The sequence below is a fragment of the Echiichthys vipera genome (genome assembly GCF_963691815.1).
Source record: "Echiichthys vipera genome assembly, chromosome: 1".
Classification (NCBI taxonomy): Eukaryota; Metazoa; Chordata; class Actinopteri; order Perciformes; family Trachinidae; genus Echiichthys; species Echiichthys vipera.
This window is the reverse complement of record NC_139826.1, coordinates 18,653,137-18,675,561: the sequence shown is the minus strand read 5'-3', so window position 1 is coordinate 18,675,561 and position 22,425 is coordinate 18,653,137. Positions and strand designations below refer to the sequence as shown.

Genomic DNA, 22,425 nt, shown 5'->3' with positions numbered 1-22,425 from the left:
CTTACATGGCTTCTTGGGAGGCAGAGCCAGCTGTGGATTCAGATATGGACTGTTGTCAGCATCTATCCGGCGTTTATACTTCTGTCTCCCACCACGAACCCTGTCCAGGCGAACACCTGTAAGAAAAGACGGAAGAAGTGTATCAATACATTGTGCGTGGGACTGAGTCTTTCAAACTCTTTTTGACTACTTAACAAGACAAGGAAAATAAATAAATACCAAAAGAAAGAGAGTAGAAATGAGATGAAAATGTGTTGCCTAGAAGAATATTACATATGATGTCTGTGAGTGAAGTGCTGATAGCTGTGCTGTTTCAGCAGTTCATACGTGTGTGTGTCTGTTATGCATTCAGGCCCTTTTATGTTTTTGTCAAGCTTGCTAAAATTGCTTGCCTATTTTATTCTACAACAAGACTAATTTATAAAGACACCATTTGAGTATTAGGCCTCTTTCCCTCTCTCTCTCTCTCTTTGGCTTTCTGACTTACTCTTTTCCTGTCTTTTGCCCAATCTCCGTCTCTCTCTTTCTGTCTCGTTAATTAATTGACACAAAGGAGTCCTAATTTAATTAGGCCTATCTCTCAGGGGATTGGATGTTACTGTGGTTACCACTTAAAGATGGATAAGGAAGACAGAGGTGTCATGTACCCTGGAGGCGAGGAGAGGAGGAATTTGAAAAGGCTGTCAATGTTCCACAATGAACCCTATGCTACTTTTTGTTTATACTAATAAGAAATAAAATGACCCTTAACAGAAAACACCATCTGCAGAAACGTCTTTAATAGCTTCTTTCACAATTCCTTTATAGTGCTTAAAACTGATTTGAAAGGTTTTCTGATGCATACAAAACGGTAAAGATTTAAATGTGTAGACAGAGAGAGAGAAAAAGAGGGAGAGAAGGGGACAAAATGAGTGAGAAAGCAAAAGAGAGATTTGCTAACACACAGAGATTTAAATCCTCTGAAAAAAGTGCTGACAATGACCAAGACAACACACCTAAGAGATTTATCAGAAAGACTTCCTATTGGCAGCAAAGAAAAAGTAAAGTCAGGGGGCATGTCTGTGCAATCGTCAGCATTTGTAAGCACTTGTAAGTGCACATGTTTTCCTGTTTTATTTGTGTTTTGTACACTTGCACATTTTATTCAAACTATCTTACAGTATACATTTATTCTGTGGAAATGTAGTCATTCAGAAACCTTTAACTGACCTAGGCAGCAGTCAACCCAGTGAACTGAACATGACATGCATCCGTGTGTGTCTGTGTGTATGTGTGTGTGTGTGTGTGTGTGTGGTAGAGGGGAGGGGGGGGGCAGTGTCAGCAAACGGTCAAGAAACTCTTAACACCAGGGGGTACAAACCCACCCCCATGTTGTGTTTGGGTAAGCCCCAACGAGCAGCTTGCTTAGTCACTACCTGGGTCAGTGGTTGGTCACAAGAGGAGAGGGAGACAGAGGGAGACAGAGATAAAGCAAAGACAGTGCATGAGAGTTAGAGGAGGAAGAGGACACGCGTCCGGAAAGGTGGATGTTGGGATGTTTAAGGATGAATTAAGACAATAGAAAAGAAAGGGTTTGAGGAAGAGCTTAAATACAACAAACAAGTGTATTTCAGTAATACGGCTACATACCTTTAAAACCTCAGATTTAAATAAAATTCAGTGAGAAATGAATTAAAATTTGGAGCAGGTATCAAAAAGCGATTTTGGGCAAACATCTGTTTCCAATTTTTCCTATGTGCCATAAAGTGTTCACCTGATTTTCAATTTAAAGTACAACATTGTGATTAGTATGCTAACAGCCCACTCAGCAACAGTCTTGTGTATTATACATTTACAGAAAAATTAATGTAGTCACCATACTTACTCTCAGATTTCTGTCTATTGCACACTTATCACCACAAACTCTCACAAGCAGACTCAATTTTTCACTTTCTCTTTCCCTTAAACCTAAAAGACCAAGTCCTCTGCTGAGTTCACTTTATAAAGAGCCCTCTCTAACTACCTCATCTATTTTCCACCAAATTAACTCTCTCTCAGCACTGATTAATGATCAAATCTAAATGAATCAAATTAAAAATTGAAAATTATATTTCCAAAGCCCACAAAAAAGAGACAGGAGGAGGCTAGGGGGAGAGTGAGAGTGCTCTACCTCCTCTTAACAAATGAGCCTTCAAGTCATAAAGAGAGAAGAGGAGAGGAGAGGAGAGGAGAGGAGAGGGAAGAAAGGCAAAGGGTCGGGGGAGAGGAAATTTAGAGAAGAGAAAAAAAGTGGGGAAAAGAAAAGCTGAGGGAAGAACAGAATAATTGACCAGGGAATGGGTAAGAAATGGAATAAAAAGGCAAGATAAAAGAAATAAAATTTAGATAAAAAATGATAAAAAGCATTAATGGAAGATTATGGTAAAAAGAAAATGTATAAAAAAGAGAAGAGAAGAGAGGAGTGAAGCGTAGGTTGTGAAATAAGAGGATAAGGTGAGGGCCAAGTAATGGATGGGCTAGTAAACAGAAGAACAAAGGAGAATGAGAAAACGTTAAAATAAAATGAGAGACAAGGGGAGGGATTAAGTGAGGGCTAATGAAATGAAATGAGACAGGAATAGAGGAATGAGGGAAATGGAAAGATCCATGAGAGAAAAGATGGAATCCACAGAGGTTGTACGCCTTAAAGTGCCAACAGATAGTTTACCACAACCACTACCATTCCCAAGCGCTATTGTCAGTATTCCAATTTAAAACAAGAAATATAGATCTCAGTGCTCTGATAAAGGAAGAGATCACTCTCCCAGCTCCATCCATTTGCCGGGCTCTTTTGTCTTCTTGTCGGTATAGTTAGAGTTCATCTGTCATTCACACTACCCAATGATAGCTGCTGTGAGATATTTTGTTGAGTAGTAAGCTGTTTTGTTAATTTCTCTATTAGCCAAATGCTCTCTCGTAAGCAGCAGTGTACTGTTAACATTTTATGTATAGAGCTTTTATTGTGAAAAGTAAGAATGAAGTAGCGAAGCCGTAACGTGCTGTAGTTGACAATGTGGAAAGCATAATAGTTTGCAGTCTTGATTCAAATCCTATGTGTTATTAATTTATTACTTTCATAATCTTTCATATTTCTTAGTGCCGTAAAGGGAGTCGTCATTTTGCCGGGAGTTCGTACCTGGTGGCAGACAGCGAGGCTAATAGAAAAACAATCTGAATGCCGGTGGTGTCATTATTCTATAACCATTACATTGCGCAATCAACATTTACTTCATAACGATAAGTTAATACAGAAAAGTTATCTGTTGGCACTGTAATTATATGCTTAATAATTCTGTCAACTAACAGTACACCTATACTAAATATACACCTACTTACACACACACACACACACACACACACACACACACACACACACACACTGACAATGATAAAGGTGAATCTTTTCTATCGTAGGAATATTGCTGTCTGTCAATAGCACGATCTGCACTGATCCCATCAGCATAGATTTTACACTGCACTGGCGTCACTCTGTATCAGCATGTGTGTGTGTGTGTGTGTATGTGTGTGTGTGTGTGTGTGTGTGTATGTGTGTGTGTGTGTGTGTTTGAACAGTTGAGGGATTGCAAGTAAAATGCCTTTGACACCTAAGTGCTTTTGAAGAGAGAACCGGCAAGCGTGGAAAGAGAAAGGTAGAAGAGAGAGGAAAAGAGGAAAGACGAGAGAAAGACACAAAATGGATTGATTCCAGATGGTCAATGATATGATAAGAGGATGAGAGGATGAAAGAGGGTGACGAGAGGAGTGAGGGATAGAGTGGAGAGATAAAGAGAAATACAATGATTAATTTCTGTTGATCACAGCAAAAAGAATTAAGGATGACAAAAAGCACAAGAGGAAGAGCGCATAAAGAGGCAGAGACAAGAAGAGGGAGAGAGAGTAGTTTTATGGTAATTGAAGTTGTAACAGGGTTGAAGTCTCTCTTCCACCTTAGACCAGGTTATCACCTTATATTTCTGTGTGTTTATTTGTGAGCATGTGTGTGTGTGTGTGTGTGTGTGTGTGTGTGTGTGTGTGTGTGTGTGTGTGTGAAACCACAGTGTTGATGTAATAACATAAAGGGTTTTCCTATGTGGGTTTAACAAGTGAGTAGACGAGTAGATTGGATAAGACAACAGACCCATTTAAATCTAATCTGTGTGTTTGTATGTGTGTCTATGAATTGTCTGCATGTGAGGAAGAGGTAGAAATATCAAGAGAAAGAAACACACAGCATTTGTGCATATATAGATACAGAAATACCAGAATATGCATTATTATGTAGTGTAACTGGTTGGCTCAGCTTAGTGTCAAAGTCAAGATTATTGTTGCTCTGCGTCAGTAAAATTTTTGCTCAAATTTTGAAAATTGGATTGAAAGAAAGAAAGAAAACAAAAGAGAGCACAGGAGAGGGAAGGTTAAGAGAATAGTCTATGTAGTGTCATGCGGTGATGTTTGTTAAGACCAGAACAGATCAGAACAGCACTGCCTGAGGCAGCGGGCAGGTGGCTGTCACTGGTGTGTGAATATGTGTGTGTTGTCAGTGTCAGAGTTTGTGTGGGCATGTGTGTGAGACCATGTGAGGTTCCTAAGAAATGTAGCCTTTTCCACGTTAATGGCCCTTTTCCTTTTAAAGCCTTGTTTATTAAACACACTGATGCATGCATACAACTACTGTGCATCCAAAGGCAAAACTATATATTTTTAGATTTAATAACAACGATCACAACTCTTTTTTTAAAATTTGTGACACATTAGAGTTTTTTTTGTGGAATTTGTGTCACTGTTGTAAGCTGTCAAATGCAACTGAAAACAACAGTTACATTTAGCTGAAGTCGATTTACGAACAGTCTTCCTGCCACATCTCCTCTCCTCTTCAGACAAACAGAGAGAAAGTGTACGTGAAAGAGAGCGGTCCACTTAGGCAGATCTGTCGTCACAGTATTTCCATTATTGCTCCTTTCTAGCTGGGATGCAACCAGATGCCAGTCACACACAAACACTCATTCAGGACAGACGCTGCAGGGCCAGATTTAGCTACAAGTTTCCCATGGGGGAACACCAGACGCCACCAGTTGTCTGGCGTTCCTCTCCTCTGTTTCCCTGTCCTCTCCTCTAGTCTCCTCCTCTCTCCCCATCACTCGTTCTCTTCTCCTCAAGTCATCGTCTACTTTCATCCTTTTCTCCCCTCTTGTACCCTCCCTTACTATTCATTCACCAATCATCAATTGACCGACAAACTGTGTTTTCAATGTTATCTCATCTGATTTTTAAATTTTTTTTTACCAGGAAATGTTTCCTTTATGTTTTGTATTTGAAACATGTGTCAGCCAGGGGTCTAGATTGTTGGGTGTATGACTGCATGTGTGGGTGCAGCAACAAAATTGGATAGCAGCAGCCAGGACTGTTGATCTATGAAGAGAGTTATGACGCATACTGCCAGCTGTATGTACACACACACACACACACACACACACACACACACACACACACACACACACACACACACACACACACACACACACACACACACACACACACACACACACACACACACACACACACACACACACACACACACAAGCACCAATGCTCACACAGACTGGGGCCTTCCACCCGATCTCACTCATTAGGTCTTAGAGGCCATGGGGAGCACGGTCATAGTTGGCATGAGCTGTTTGTCTGTGTATGTGTGTGTCTCTGTGTGTGCATGTAGGGGCAGTGTGCCAGGGTTTATATCTGCAGTCTGTGGACTTTTCTCTCTAGTAGTCTACCATCTGAATCCAGCTGGCCGTTTACGGCAATGTAGAGATTGAGGCTTTTTTTGTTATTATTGAACACATTCTGTCTGTTTAACCATGATTCATCAGACGTGCCATCATCAAAGCTGCTATATTGTTAGCAAATCTGTCAATATGACCACATGCACAATGTACATGTGTACTGAATATTGCTGGCTCCTGGTCCGTGTGCCTCTGCCAAAGCCTTTCATGTTCAACTGTCTGATCTGTGTTTTGTATTCTGTTCATGACAATTGAACGCATTACTGCTAAATTATGTCTGTCTTTCCTTGCCAGTTGTGTACAAATAGAAATATCTGTGACAACTACAGTGTTATTATGTTTGCTTTTTCTTTAAACTTCAAATAAATAAAATCATATTATAAACATATTTTCTGAAGTAAGCATTTGTTAAAAATCATCTTCAACCCTCTTCTGTTTTGTTATGTTTAATCAAATCTTTTACCTGCAGTATTACCCGTGTTCTCCCACTCCCCCTTCCCCTCTCTCTAGGCAGATTTAAGCCCCGCCCCGCCCCTGCGACCTTTCGGTCTTCAGCTGACGCATCATTATGACCTCATTAAAAATGGACAGACAGCCATTGCCAGAGGGGAAGTTCTCATAATATAGTCAGGCCTTTTAATTGCCTTTCTCCAGAAATTAGCGGCTACGTAATGGTGGGTGGGTGCCCCATGTTACCCCCTGCTCGTTTACTCCTCTCCTCTCCTCTCCACACAAACAGGGATGTATGTGCGCGTGTATTCACATGATCAGGTGTGTGTTTAAGAGAGCATATAAAGAAAAAGCTCCACTCTGAGTTGGTTTACTGACCCTCTGGCCTCTTGTTCTCCCCTCTCTTTTTCTGCCACATACACACTTCCTTGCTGCCTCACTTGCTCTTGCTCTTCATCTCACCCTCTCTGTCTCCCAGGGCGACAAAGCTAATTTGAGGCAGATCTTGCCCTAAGGGGTAAACTACAGCATCCACACACACTCAGACACACTGACACACAGATATACACACACACACACTTCTCCATGTCCTCCACCCCACTCCCATCCCTTACCAATTTTTTTTCACCTTTCTCCCGTGAGCTAGCCCCTGACGACCACATTTAGCTCTGATGCTAACTGATCTAGCCACTTACCATTATCATCTATGCAATTTTGCTGCAACGATGCGTACACCTGGAAGTATGAAACACTGGCAATGCTCTCAAATGCTGTTTGTGCAAAGGATTGTTAGTTGAGACTAATTACATTTTTAACTGGTCAGAATAGCAATGTCTCTGTCATTCTCAGATTGATCTTTACAGTGATGTGTTATTATTAGTCCTGGCAAGGTCTTTACATTTTTTTTTATGGGTTATGTTTTAGTTCAGCTGAATCTTTTCCGGTGACACTACTGTATTATAATGTATTTGAGTTGGGGTTTCTATTTTAAAATAATAATTTAAGGGGAGGTTTCAGGAGATATTTAGTATACAGTATCAGTAGCAGGCACGCACTTTTTAAAAATGATAAAACCTATGTATAAAAAATGATATATTATAAACTAATAGCTCAAGCAGACTAAAGCAAAGGTGTGAGGATACATTTAGTTTTTTTTTTATAGTTCTTGATCTTGAAAATAAAGGAAAATGGATATATCATTTTCCAAATTACCCTTATTCATATGTAGAGCGGGACCTCCTGTATTAAATTCACAACCACCACAACAAATGAGGTGGCTGAGGTCTGTCATGTTGATGTATATATATATATATATATATATATATATATATATATATATATGTTGGCCTAGGTCTGTGTGTGTGTGTGTGTGTGTGTGTGTGTGCACGTGCATGCATGATATATGTGTGTGGATTGGAGCAGGGAAGCAGCAACAACAAAATGCAGCATAGTTCTGCTCTCTTATAGGCTTCGTGGACAAACCACATCCTTAAAAGTTAAAATCCATGGCAAGTCTACCACTCGTGTTCACTCAAAATATGTTATTATCTAAAAGTGTGAGAAAATTATCACTAGGAAATATTTTCTTGAAAATAACGGCTTGTTTGGAGTTTATCGACAAGGGTGATATGGTTTCTGTGTCCAGTCTGAGGCGTGAACTGTGAGACTGCTGGAGATACCAGTAATGCACTTACACGTGTGTGCTGGTATTTGTGGCCACACACACACACATGCACGAGACAAAGCAAGAGATAAGACATGGGTTCTGCCTATGTCAGATCAACTGGGAGAACAACGCTACAACAGCAGCTTTTGGGGAATGTGTATGTGTGTGTGCTCAAAAGAGAGAGAACAAGAGAGGCAGAGAGATAGAGAAAGATGAGCATGCTTTTGCAGTGAAGTCAAACTGGTGCTGTTGGAGGCAGTTGTATTTATACATTTTGTATGAGTTTTCTTTTTGCATAATTTTACTGTTTGCAAAATGGAGAGAGAGACAGGGACAAGCTCCAGCTTAGTCAAAATTATGCCAAGATGCAAATTCTTGGCATCTGATTTTGTTTTTCATTTTCATTTTCTATTACAAAAAAATATCAGTCTCTGTTTTAGAATTTAGTTTATTGAAAGTTTTACTGTAGTTTTAGTCTAGCTTTTTTCTCAAGCCTGTCCAGTTCCATTTTAATGTATGTATGTCTTTTTGTGGATACATTTCATGCTCAATATTCTTTATAATTTCATTCTAATGATTGCGGTTTCACATAATAATGTCTGAGTAGATGAGAAGCTGCAGGTACAGATGAGTGTCACTGTGCCAACAGGATGGAGAGAACAGTGAGCAAAGAGGAGAATGGATGGATGAAGCAACAGAAACAGCACAGTAATACCGAGTGGGAGCATTGGAAGGAGAGATGAAGACAGGAATGGATGGAGGGAGGGTCGGCAGGCGTCGGCAGAGGCACGCTCCCTGACCACTGTAAGGAAGGGGGCGTAGGCCAGGTCTACCATCAATTACAACCTTGACCCTCCTCTCTTCTCCTTTCTCTCTCACACACTTTCTGCTTCATTCAACCATCCTCCCCCTGCCTCTCTTCCTCCCATGGTCCCTCTCCTCTGCTCCTATAAATCAATCGCTTCTCTATCCCTCCCTCCCCCTAGCTTTCTCCCACCTTCCCCCTCCCACTTTTCCTCTCTCTCTTCATCGGCCCTCCTCTTCATCCCTCGCCACTCCTCTCCCTCTTTTCATCGCTGGAAGTGCAGTGGGAGTAGAAAGGTCAGAGGTGGGCAGACAAGAGGGAGAGAAAGAGAAAGAACCAACGAGGGAGTGTGAAAATGAGACAGTGAGTGTATTTAATCAAAGTGGTGTGGGGGCAGATAATATCTCTTGTGTTTTTTACCTTTCACTGAACAATTGCTGAGCGTTGAATGTTGCAATTATCCTGTAATGTTCCAATGTTTATCTCATTTAGGTAAGACAAGGATGTGCAACTTTGTGTGTGCACATGCACTCAGAAACCACTGTGTGTAAATTGTGAATGAGGAAGCGACACGTGAATATACACAGTGAGAGAAGAGTGTTGATCAATGTTTAGTGATGGAGAGATAAGAAGACTGACAAAAGGGTCAGAAAAAGAATAAACAGAGCCGTGAGGATACAAAAAGATGGGGAGACGGGGCAAGGAAATAAGAGTGACATGATGCCAATCAAAATAGATGACAATATACTTTATATAAAAGGAGTATTAACAATTTCTTAGAAGTGTTACATGTAGCATTGTTCATCATCAATAAATCATTGTCATACTTTGATGTATCCTGGTGTATTTACCATAAACCAATGTAACCATGTTTGAACAAACAGTTGTCCTGTTTGTATGACATGGTTTGTTCTTGTGTTCGTCAAACTTAAGACCACATTTCTACCCCTAAAAGGGTTAGTGGTCTTACGATGAGGCTAAATGCTGTATTCAGTATTTATCGGCATTGGCCTCGATTGATAATTAAATTAATACACATTAATTCAGCTTTAAAAATGCTACATGTAGCACAGTTAACAGAGAAAGATAAGGAAGAGACCTTTTCCCTTACCCTCCCTCAGCATGCCCACAGTCAGACACTTCATGAAGCGGCAGGCCTGGCACGACTTGCGTCTCCTCTTGGTGATCTCGCACTCGTTGGTGGCTGGACAGCTGTACTCTATGTTGCCTGTATGTAAACATGTTGGAGGAACACAGAAATGGGTTTCATTTTAGATGGATACTTCAACAAAGAGGTGGGTAGACAACCTTTTAGACAAAAAAAAAAAAAAAAAAAATCCATTTACAGTACATATATTTTTTCATTTATAATAAAGAACATTTAAGCAATGGACAGAGAGAGAAAAACCCAGTACATAATTTACAGAGACACAAACATTATAACATAAAACATAAAATTAACTTTTTTGAAAACTGACTCAGCTACTGGGTCTGGACCTTTGACTTTAAGGTGGTCCTTTGTCGGTTTGGTGGCATATTACAGACCAAGCACTGAAACCAATTCCTTTAAACTCACAACCATAAAGAGAGAATCTGATTTCTTGTGATTTGAGCTTGTTTGTAAGGATGGTATTGTGATTGTAGGGCTTTTGATTTAATGTGTCAGCGATTCACTGCTGTCACTTATTTACTGACAGAAAACAGTTTAATTGTTTGTATATGTGTGTGTGTTCATGCCTCATGGCTTGAGAAAACTGAGGTTGCGTGACTAGCTGCAGTTCAATCCCAGTAACACAGATGAAGAGCTGAGGCTTAGATTATTAGCCAATGTAAGTCTATTAACTTTTCAACCCTCGCCAACAAGAACAACACCTCAAGTGTGTTAGAGGCTAAAACCACATTTACCTTTAACTGTCCACAACCTTTCTCCTCTACTTTATCCATCGCTTTCTACATCCTCCTACTCCTAAGTTGTCACCTCCTGTGTTTTTACCATTTATCAACACTCTGTATTTTACTATATGTCTTAATGTGACCTCTGTCGAACCATTTACTGTGCCTCCCATTTTCCTACCCCCTTGTTGGAGTCTGTTTCATTCTGTTTTTTTGTTTTCTAATTTTCAGCTTCACTCTCCCTCCAGTTCTGCTCATTTCCTCCACTTAGTAATTCGCTTCCCCCATTTCTAAACAAAGCGCAGTTATGGATTTGTGAGGACAGTTTGGACAATTGCAGAAACAGGTTTCTTTGTTCGGGAAGGTTTATTTATCTACAGTACTGTATGAACTGGGTTGAGATGTGAACACCCAAAAACCCATTGTTCCCTTCCTCTCGTGCCAACCTGACAACTACAGTGCCCCAGCAAGCCAATGCATCTCCCACTGAAACAGAGTAAACAGTGATTACTATTGACTGCTGCTGTGGAGAGGATGTTTCTCATTACTGGGCTGATTAAATGGGCTAGTTAGCTCAGGAAAAGGCTTAATGCACAAACACTTGTTTAATGGGTAACAAGATATTCATTAACCGGCCTTGTTAGTTAAAGTAAAGGCCAAACATGCTAAATGCTATGGGGAGCCCTTAATGGACACAAATGGGACTGGTTAGCTCAAACTGAACCTTTACATGCTGATGATACAAAAGGTGCAGATGAATTCAGCAATTAAGAGGGACACTTACCTAGCACTAAGGCTAAACGTGCTAATGACACAGAATCTGCGTGGGTTAATAGGTGGTCAGTAAAAGGCCTTGTTATTGCAAGGCTAAACAGGCAAGTGCTGCTAAATGGATAACTGCAGTAAAGAGCCACTTAGAGCGTCGGTAGCACTAAGGCTAAATGAGTTAAACCTCACAGAGATTTTTTTTTTTAACGTCTACATATATTGAGTGCTACTGTGGAAGTGGGCATCAATAGAGAATGCATAATATTTGTTGACTAAAATGGTTCTTAAGACAGAAATAATGTTTGTGAAACTTGAATTTAATTTAATTTGTAAGTGTAGTGGACTTTAAAACTAGAATTAGAAAAGAAGGGTTTATATCATAATGTTATAGCTCTCTGTGTCTGTCCTTATGTGTCTTATTGTGCACTGAGGTGGGCTTAGGGTGGAGAGGATTTTGGAGGCTCCTATGTATAATGTGTCAGTTTGTATGTGTGTGTGTGTGTGTTGGTGTGAGAGAGGAGGATATATGAGGGCCTTAAATCCCCTGCAATCTCCTTTGAGATGTGTGTGTATGTCCACCTGCTGCATGACAATTGACCACAACTATACAGACTGTGTATATGAATGTAAGTGTGTCTTTGAGCTCCCCCTCCCCCTCTTTTTTCTTTAACCTCTGCTGGCGTAACATATCTAACTTTGTCTATCTTAGTTCAGCCTCACCCTCCTGTCTGCTTCCTTTTCTTAGCACCTTGGCTAAGTATTTTCATATTTAAAATTGTTAACTTATTAAAGAATTTCTTTATTTTCTTTAAGGCAGTATGAACAGAACCCCCTTGGTTGATTGTCTCAGTTACATTTTCACTGCACTGTTTCTTTTCTTATCTTCATCTTTCCTGCTCTCACCTACCTTTCTTTTGCCCTCTTGCTGTCTTCATCTTCCCATTTCTTAGCCCTATCCCTCCCTCTCCCACACTTTGCCCTCTTCCTCACTCCCCTTTATCCCTCTCTCTCAATAAGGGAGTGATAGATGCAGGTTGTCAGGTGTCGCTGGACTGACGCCACAGAAACAGCAGCTGCCAGAGCCACTTCCTCCATGCTGCGAGAGAGACCAACACACACACACGCACACACACGCACACACACACACACACACACACACACACACACACACACACACACACACACACACACACACACACACACACACACACACACACACACACACACACACACACACACACACACACACACACACACACACACACACACACACACACACACACAAACACCCATGCCACTAATTCCTTTCTACTTTCAAGTCTACCCTCCCCCTTCTCCTCTCTTCCTCTCATTCCTTTTTTCAACTTGTTATGTATCCAAACTCAACTCAACTCATCTCCTCTCTTCTTCTCTCCTCTCCTCCTATCCTCGGTCCTCCTCTCCTCTCATCTCCTCTCCCATCCCATGCTCTCCTCCCTGTCCAGCTGGAGGTGTTTTTTTGGTGATTACCTGCGGTTTTATTGGCTAATGGGTTGAAACATACCAATATGTCTGCGGCTGCCCATCTGAGGCTGGCCCTGCTTCCCAGCCAAGACACACACACTAACACACACACATGCATAAACACAGGTTTATGTGCACATACATACACATAAACCTGTGCTCATTTACATGGATGAGCACAAGCCCACACACAGACACACGGGGTAACATACACCCGCACACTATCTGTGATGAGTTTGGCTTGTGTGGCAGCCAAAGATAATGTCATGACCCATTTGTTCCAGTGGATCCAAGACTGCTCAGTCTGCATCCAAACAAATATTAACAGTAATACCGTAGCACACATATTGATGAAAAAAAAGTGAATTCTTGTTGTGTCCATCCAAGCTTGGAAAATTCCTGATGTAAGATTATTGTGAGCAGATGATAACATATTTCTTAATAAACATCCAGAATATTTTATGTTAATTTTGAATAATAATGCAATATTTATGCCATTAAGAAGTGTATTAGAATGTCTAAATTTTTTAATTAAGTAGGATACCCCTTCCAGCTCAGTTTTCAGTATATTATTCTAATGGGACCAGTTTAAACATGGCCTCCCATCCTTTTGCTGATGTATATTGTCACAACCTTACGTGACAACAGTCCTTTGACTAGCTTTGCCAGAGTCTTGACCCATAACCTTTCACTCTGGCCTTCCTGAGCTGCAACATGTCCACTACAGGAGAAGGGAAGATTACAAATAAAGTGAAAATGAGGAACTGGGGGAAAGAGAGAGAGAGAGAGATGGGAAGGGGCATTGCTTTAAATCTGTTCAATGTCATACTCTTAAGAGGCTCTGCTGTTGACATCATATCTATACATTTGTTGGGCTCTTGGTATTTAATCTGTGACTGTATTCTCACCTTTGTAACCTTTAACAAGCCCTCTAAATGAAATGATACATGTGCAATCGGTCAACAATTATACAAAACAGCGATGACTGATGAGGGTTAAACCTATACACAGTGATTACAGGGTCATGTGTGTTGGTGTTGGAAGTGCTTCTGTGGGTTTGTGTCTGTGCGTGCGTGTCTCTGATTTTATCTCTATATGTGCGTGTTCCAATCTCTTTGTCGGGATTGCTCTGTGTCCTGATCTCATCCCATAATAAACACATACAGGTCATCTCTAGGTAGTGGTGACCATCTAGTGAATGTAAGACCTGCATCCCCCCTCACTCACATCTCTCTCTCTCTGGGGCTTTACCGGAAAAGCTGCTTATCGGAGGCAAAAGAAAGCAGCGACAGATAAGTGGATGGATGGAAAGGCAGATAGATGAATCCTGTCTGATATGACTGACAGACTGTCCGATTCAATGGATCGATGACGGCTGGCTGGCTGGCTGACTGGTAGCTTGGTAGCACTTGCATACTGACAGACAAGAGGGCTGTCCTGCTGACTAATGGGGCCTATTAGTTCCTTAAAAACGTGAACCAATCATTACTCAAACGCAAAGTCTTCAAAGGTTCACCACTTGCAGACCGACTTTCTGACTGGTGGTCCTGATATGAACTTAACATTCAATGACTTTTCCCTGATTTCCCTTTCTTTCTATTGGATGGGTTATCAGAGTTCTTACTGCCATGAAATCCCATGAAAAGAGTAAAACCAACAATGAATTGATTAATTTGTAGCAAGTATTGCCTGTGTTATCAAAGTCTGATATTATCCATCTGTGCCAAAGACCCCCTTTGTTGTCAAATGACTAAAACCACATCACTGAGCCACACTGTTGCGCTGGTTGATGCATGCCTTTTGTATGATCAACACGAGCACTGTAGTTTACTTTACGTCAATCCTACAGTTCAGTCCTTCTGATGGAAATACTTGCTAGTGCAGCAAATCAGTGGCTGAAATATGTTTGCCAAAAACCTAGAGGGCTTAGCTTTTAAATCAATAAAAGTTTGTATATTAATGACCTGTTTTTGAAGAATAAAGTCTTCAGCAGGAACAAATGGACTTGTGGCTGAGTCAGATAGTGCTGAGACTTATGAACACACTGCTAGTTTTAGTCCTTTCATGGGAATTGTTTTGCGCTAACAAAAGTACAGAATATTTGCAGCTATACCCTATATTGTTTTTCCATTACAGAGGTAAACCAATTAATACATTTATGCTTCAGTTGGGCTTGCTGTGGAAAGACACATGAAAATGATAATAAAACCCAATTAATTAATCAATAAAGTTGTAGATTTCATACGAGTACAATATTTGTGAAATTTCATGCACCATATATTGGATGCTTTTCCACATATTGTGTAAGTCATGTAAAACTAGGGATGGTTGCGTTATCCTTTGTAGTGTGTGGATTAATGAACAAATGGCTGACTTACTGGCTTGCTTTATGGCTAATTGGTTGCTTCTGCCCTGTCCTGTGCTTACAAGGGTAAATGAAGGATATACCAATGATTAAGCTAAGAGTTAAGTAAGAATTGAATAACCACAAAACTGGAGAGGATAGCCTAAATACCAGTCCTGTGCACATTCTGGACTACTTCTGGCCCTAACAAGAGATGAGCAAAGGATTACTGAGCCTAATTCCTGGTACTCTTCTCATCATGTGGATTACTACTCTACCCCTTCTCTCCCCTGACCCCTAACCTGAACTCCTAACCCTGAGACATCACCTCTGACCTTTCTCTGACACTACGTTATCTCCCAGACAACAGGCTTATAGCTAACACTCTACCTTTAGAGCATAAGCAGCTAGATCTGGGAAATGCAAACACTACCTGGAAATTACTCTTTGCTGTTGATGAAGATAGAGGTCAAGGTTGAGGGTGAAAGAGGGGCGTGTTTCGGAGTTGGTGTGTATGAATAAACCTGATTGGATGCTTATATTTGAGTGTGAGTATGTGCATGTATGACAGAAAGAGAAATCATGAAAGATGGTGGTGGGTGTCCGGGTGGCTTACTTAGCAGAACCATGCGCCACATAAAAATCTGGGTTCACATCTGGCCAAAGGCTTTTATCATACGTCCTGGATCTAGTATAGTTGGTCATGTGAATGTGCATGTGTGGTAGAGTACAGTTTATGTTTTAGGTATTCTGTCTACAATATTTCTCTGAAAGGTTGTGATTTTTTAGAGAACCCATTTAGTTCAATATGAAAAACACTCTTCACCTTTAACTTCTGACATTATGCCCTGCGCAGCCAACCCTGTAATGGGCGCATTTGTTGTTTTAACTTTCAAGCACTTTAATAGCTTCATAAAGGTATATTTAAGAGATATTAATTTTAAAAAAACAACAAAAAAAACATCAAATAGTTACAACTCAATATAATGCCTACTAAGGTTGTCACAATACTAGGATTTTGAACTTCAATACAATACTAGTATAAAAAATGCTACTCCATACATCTCTCTATACCACAGCAAAAAGGCACACAACATAGGATAATTTTATTTTCTTTTTTTCCCTATTAACATCCTCACCTACACACAGTGCTTTTACAAAAAAAAGTCAGAAAAAGAACACTTAACAACACAGAGAGGATTTTTTTACCGTTGTTTCATCTGTGTAGCCTTGAGTTGAAAATCTGATTTTAGATCTGCCTTTCATGGCTTGGATACTTTCGATAATATAAAATATGGGTATTGTATCTTATTAAACACAAGGTATTAAAAAGTATTGGAGTATTGATACTTTTGACAACCTAAATGTCTATTGTAACAAATATTAATGTAGATAAACAGAGAGATAATTATTTTGACAGAAAGTCAAAAAAGAAGCCAACCTTGGATGGTGCGTTTGAAGAAGGCCTTGCAGGCCTCACAGGATGCCACTCCATAGTGGTACCCTGACGCAATGTCCCCGCACACCAGACACAACCTCTTGGGCATGGAATTCAACATGTACTCGCACTTAATCTGTGAGTCTTCCCCAATAGTTGACGAACAGTCCTCGTAACGCTTTGATCCGGGGCCACCAGCAGGACCCAGGGGGCCTGCGTTGGAACCGTAAAGGCTCGGGGAGTCTAAGCCGTTGGGGTGGCCGTTCATCGTGGACGAATAGGAGCCTGAGGCGTCACTGGAGCCACCAGGGGAGTGATGGTTTAGGCTGTCAGTCAGGGAGGCAGGACTAGACGGCTCAGTCTTTATATAAGAGGACGGACAGTTAGACTCAAGGTGGCGCTCCTTACTGGACATTCTGCAGAGAAGCCTAAGGGAGTGAGACAGAAAAAAAATAGAAGAAGAAAGTATTACAAGAAAATGTCATGTTTGAAATGTCAGAAAAATGATGGAAAAGAGAGAAGAAGGGTTGGAGGGAAGGTAGAGCCAGAGGAGAAGGAAAACAGATACAGTTAAGGCAACGTTTGAAAGTCCAATTATAGCAATCATTTGTTCTAATGTTGTTGTATTTCCTCACTGTCACTCTCAATGATGGATTTGTATTTTTTCCACTCAGCCTGGCAAGTTCTATAAATGACGCACATACATGTACACACACAATCCATCCATCACATTTGTTATTCTTTTCTTAAGATAAATGATGGAGAGAGCTGTGCAGAGGGAGAAAGAACTTGCACGGTAATAAAAGAGAGTAAAAGAGTTAGATACAAAAAATAAATAGATTGTGGTTCATTAGGGGAGCTGTGTGTAAAATAGAGCAGCAGAGAAGCATCTTTAGTACCACACAGTAACATAAACACATACACATGCTCGGAGCCGACGGTCATCCGTCACTTTCCAGTCAATAGCAGCTTGTTCTACATGAAGGTAATCAGTAAGCAGCCTCTCTGCTGCTCAATCATCCCAAAGACAGTTTCACACGTACATGATGATCACATAAACACCCACACACATATATTCAAGCACACACTGACAGATACAGTTTAAGAAGTTATGGGAGGCCATGCAATACAAATCTGTCTCTGAAAAAAACAAAACTAAATCTCTGCTTATCAGTGCCCAGGTATTCCTGTATTCCTCTCCTCATCTCTTGTTCTTCTCTGCTGTCTCTCTCTCTTTCTCTCTCTCTCTCTCTCTCTCTCTCCGTTCCTCTAGTCTGCTCCTTTCCTTCTTCCTCTCCCTAAGGAGGCTGTCTGGTGTCTTGTTAATGGCAGTTGTAATTAACAGCTATCTTCTCTCTGTCCATATCTCTCCATCCTTCCCATTGTCTACCGTACTATCTATCTGCCTGTCTTCCTATCACTTCCTATTCACTGCCATCTCTTTTCCTCTATCCCTTCCCGCTCTCTCCTTCTCTTCCTCTCTGCATTACCACTCTCTTTCCCTCTAACCCTGCCCTCCCACCATTCTCTCCCCATTCATTGTTAAAGGCAGAAAGCACAAAAGGGGTTTTTAATTAAGGCAGGATGCTGCTAAACGAGGGGCTTCTAAAGTCCAGTCAGCCTGTAAAAGATCCCTGTTCTACAGGGACCCATAAAACACAGACAGCGCCTCGACGGAGAATAGAGAGCCGGGCGGGAGAGGGAAGGGTGAGGGAATGGAGAATGGATATGGACAGAAAAACAGGTAGGCAGATAGACAAATAGTCAGACAGACAGTCAGAATGGAGAAAGAGTAAAAGAGGAGTCGGCTGCACTGAATGATGACAGCACTTTGTTGTTTTTTTGTTTTTTACATGCTTTAATGCGTTTGATAAGCAGCAAGATGAGACAAAGCGGTCCTCCTCTTTTAAGACAAACATGCACAAGTGCTGTGAGGCAAAACCTTTCCCAATTCAGGGCTTTCGTTTAGAGTCGATTTTTCCTTTCATAAGGTGATATGACATTTATAATGTACAAGACTTTGGCCTTCTTCTCCCTTTTCATCATGTGTTTTATTCCCTCCAACACTTCTGCCCTCCCCTCCCTGCAAGTTCTTCTAATTCGGTGACTCCATTAATCGTGGCTTTGTGGTATTCACCAATGTCTATAAATCCGTTTATCTGATGCTAAGGTAGGCCTTCGATGTGGAAAGAGGGGGGGCGGTGAGAAAGGTTTGGAAACAAATCAAGGAAGAGGAAAGGAGGTTTAAAAAAAAAGGTATGGAGAGACTCAATGGAAGGATACAAGAGGAGATAGAAACACATAAGATGGTAGAATAAGCAAGGAAGAAATAAATGTAAATGTGGGAAAGAGTGATGGGATAATGAGAGATCACACAGGGTTTCCTATGTTCCAACACAGGGAGAGAAAATACAGTGGTGACAGAAAAAGAGTAGAGACATTTAAGTAGATGATGTGATGGTGATGATTTAATCTCTCCTTTTTCACTCTTTATGCTCTTTTATGCCCCCTCCCTTCGACCGTCAATCCCTCTGAGCACCATTAAGTGAAAGAGTTTAAGTGCCAAAAGATCTCAGGCGTTTTTTTCCTCTTTCTCTCTCTCTCAAATTCTCATCTATCTCTCTTTCCTTCTCCCTTTCCGTAACTCTCTGTCTCTTCCTTTTTCTCTCACTCAAGTCTTTCTACGTGCTCTCTCTCTCTCTCTCTGGTTATAAATGAAAAATAATGGCAGTCGAAGGGGGAGGAATAAAAAGAAAAAAAAGAAGACATGCATGTAGAGGATAGGAGAAGAGGAAAGAAGATTAAGAAATCACAGCCAGTGCGCTGTGCCGAGCGAGAGGTTGAATGCATTTATGTATGTATGTTATCAGTATAATTATGGCGCTATGTAACGATGGCTCAGTGCTGAAAGAGCAGTCTTATTGTGCCTGTCTGCTCTTCAGATGAGGGTGGAGAGAGAGGGAAGGGTTTGGGTCCCTTTTTTATCAGTTCTTTATGTTTTTAGGTGTTAAAAGAGGTTTATATAAAGAGGAAAAGGCTTGAGTGTGTTTCTTTTTCTTTTTATATTTTCACAAGGGGCTGAAAGACGTGAGCAGCGTGTTATGAGATGATTGCAGAAAGAAGTGCTTAATTCTGTTACTGAAGAAGAGTTTTGAATTTCATTTTTCTTTCTGCTATTCTGTTCATTTTGATGCACTTCAGCACCATACTGTAACATGTTTCGTAATAATGAAAACAAAAGATCTGAGCTGCTTTGAATTGCATGAATAACATACAAAATGGGACGTAATTTATTTTGTTTCGAATTGTCATAATTCCTCACATTAACATATCGTCTATTCGAATGAGGGTTTATATTTTAGGATTAGTGATGATAAAACTGACCACACATACAGTGTTTGTGACAACAACTAGATATGAGACACAAACAGCCAGGGCAAGGGGACAAAAGTGGCTGTTTAGTACCTACAGACATCAAATATTCAGCAGGCCTATTTACCTGTCCCTTACTGAGAGAAAACACCAGAAAGATCTCCACCTTCCCTTGTCTCCATTTCCAGCTCGATCCCTGTCATTTTCTCTTTCTCTTCGTCCCAATTTCTTTTCTTTTTTCCCTCATTTCTCACTTTTTGAAGGCACAGTGGACGTGTGGAGAGAGAGAGAGCAACAGAAAGAATTGAATGAAGTCAAAAAAGAAAGAATGGAAAAAGAAGTGTGTTTTGAAGGAAGGTGGGCCACTTTAGTATGACAAGCTGTCATTAGAGCGGTGGTCTGATGCAGCGCCCTGACAACTGGCAGGGACAAACATACAATCATCGTATTAGAGCAACTACTCTCTGCCTCACTCTGTGTCTCTGTGCTGTTTGCTGTGTGTTCCTTTAGTTTCTTTGTGCACTTGCACCCTTTCATTACATACAATCTTTGTATGACTGCCTCGCGAGATGGCAGCCATAAACACAAACTCATGGTCAACGACTCCAAACTGTTTTTGTCCCGCCCCAGGTTAGAGAAGAAAAGAAAAGCAGTGTAAGTAAATGCAAGTTGAATAGAGGTTTACAACAGACAGCCTGGGTGTCATTTGAACATTCACCTTTCAGTAGCAGTTCAGTGGTTTAAATATCACTCAGTTTGTTTATAACTGCGTATGTTTCTTGCACTGCTTGACTCCTCTGTCCATGTCTCTTGATGTCAGCAGTTACATCGCTGAGTACAAATATGAGCATAACAAATAGAAATGGACCAACAACCAATTTACGATTGAAATGTTTGTGTGAAGATAATTAATAGAGGTAAATTGTGCAGCCAAGATGCAAGCATTTAAATGTTTTCTTAAAATATATTCATTTGACAACACCCTGGCACACTTCAGTGGATGAAGGTATAGAGGAATGAAACATCTCACTGCCCTAACAACATTTTTAAAAATCCCATGGTAAAAGCGATACAAATAGAGTAAAGAGGAATACGAGAGAGAGCAAAAAACAGAGGAAATAGAAGTGGTAGCAATAGAGACAGAGAAGGGAGAAGTGCTGACAATGTAGCTACCACGGGTTGGCTAATACCTTTCTATCACACCAAGCATTGTGCGCTCGATGCTGATAAGAACACACAGTCCAATAAGCAAAAAGAGAAAAAAAAGAGAGAGAAAACCTTACACAATTCTATCTAGATCATACCGACTGTGCTTTGGGAGCCAGGGAAGGTAAAGGAAGGATGGAAGAAAATACATTGAATTAAAGAATGGGGTAAGAAGGGGAATAGGAGCAAAAAATGCATTTACATTTCCATAGTCAAATGGATAGAATGATTTCATCAATAGACTGAATTGCTTTTTCAGCCCTCACACTCCTGTGTTTATTTTTCTTTCTTTGCTCTATTTCTCTCTCTATTCTACTCTCGTTTCAACGCACTCCTATCTGTGGAGGGTTGTTGAACTGCTTGTCAGCTTGTTAGTTCGATACATGCACTGGTGAGTGTGCAAACACACAGGCACAAACACACAAACACACTTGACTTAACTTGACTTGTTAGCTTCACACATAGGTTCAAAATGAGTAGGTAACAGCTGCTGACAGCAATAAGACATTTTCTATTTCATGGGGGCTAAATTACTGCCTGCATGCAAACGCAATGTGTGCCATTTTATGGGTAAGTAGTAATTGAATCTGGATTTTTACATGTGCAACGTGTAATGCATGGTTTAAATGTAGAGAAATCGAGAGAGAAAATAATCTGAGTGTGGCTGTGAGTTTAGCTCCATAGACTCACAGTATGTCCATGATTATAGATGTTTTCAGGGAGAAAAATGAATAAAATAAAAAATAAAAACTCACGCAGCGACAGTCAATCTAAACCACTCGCCCTCCTACTGAGCTCTCTCTCTTGCCCTCTCTTTGGGTCTCAATGGCTCGAGTTGTTTCTACTTCTCACACACAAACACACTATCATTGCTTCTCTCTCTTTCTCGTACATCCACACCCTGTAACACACACCGCCTTACACTCCACACAAATACTAACACACACACTCACACACACACACCAGGGAGCAGATCAATTGTTACAGTGTTAGTCAGGCAGGAAACCTGTAATTCACTTCATTGGCTGCAGAATAAACCCCTGATTACATACAATCAATGTGATAATGGCGAAAACACATTCTGCCCAATGGGCTGTCGGCCTGTAAAGACCGGCAGAGGAGAGGAAATGTGCACGTGTCTATATTCCTGAGTGTGTGTCAGTGTGTGTGTTTAGACATTAC

General features: G+C 40.7%; 1 protein-coding gene across 2 annotated transcripts in view; it reads right to left on the bottom strand.

Moving 5' to 3' along the window:
* esrrga (estrogen-related receptor gamma a) overlaps positions 1-22,425 on the bottom strand; it is a gene marked incomplete at its 3' end in the record, with an annotated part of 63,732 nt that overhangs the window by 33,306 nt on the left and 8,001 nt on the right. Inside the window, exons 2-4 of one of the 2 annotated variants that reach the window (XM_083913699.1) lie at positions 16,669-17,093; positions 9,819-9,947; positions 6-116 (exon numbers count right to left, since the gene is read on the bottom strand). In XM_083913699.1, the coding sequence (XP_083769825.1) occupies positions 6-116; positions 9,819-9,947; positions 16,669-17,093 (665 nt within the window). The remainder of the gene's footprint in view (positions 1-5; positions 117-9,818; positions 9,948-16,668; positions 17,094-22,425) is intronic. The other variant, XM_083913698.1, reaches the window with a different exon arrangement.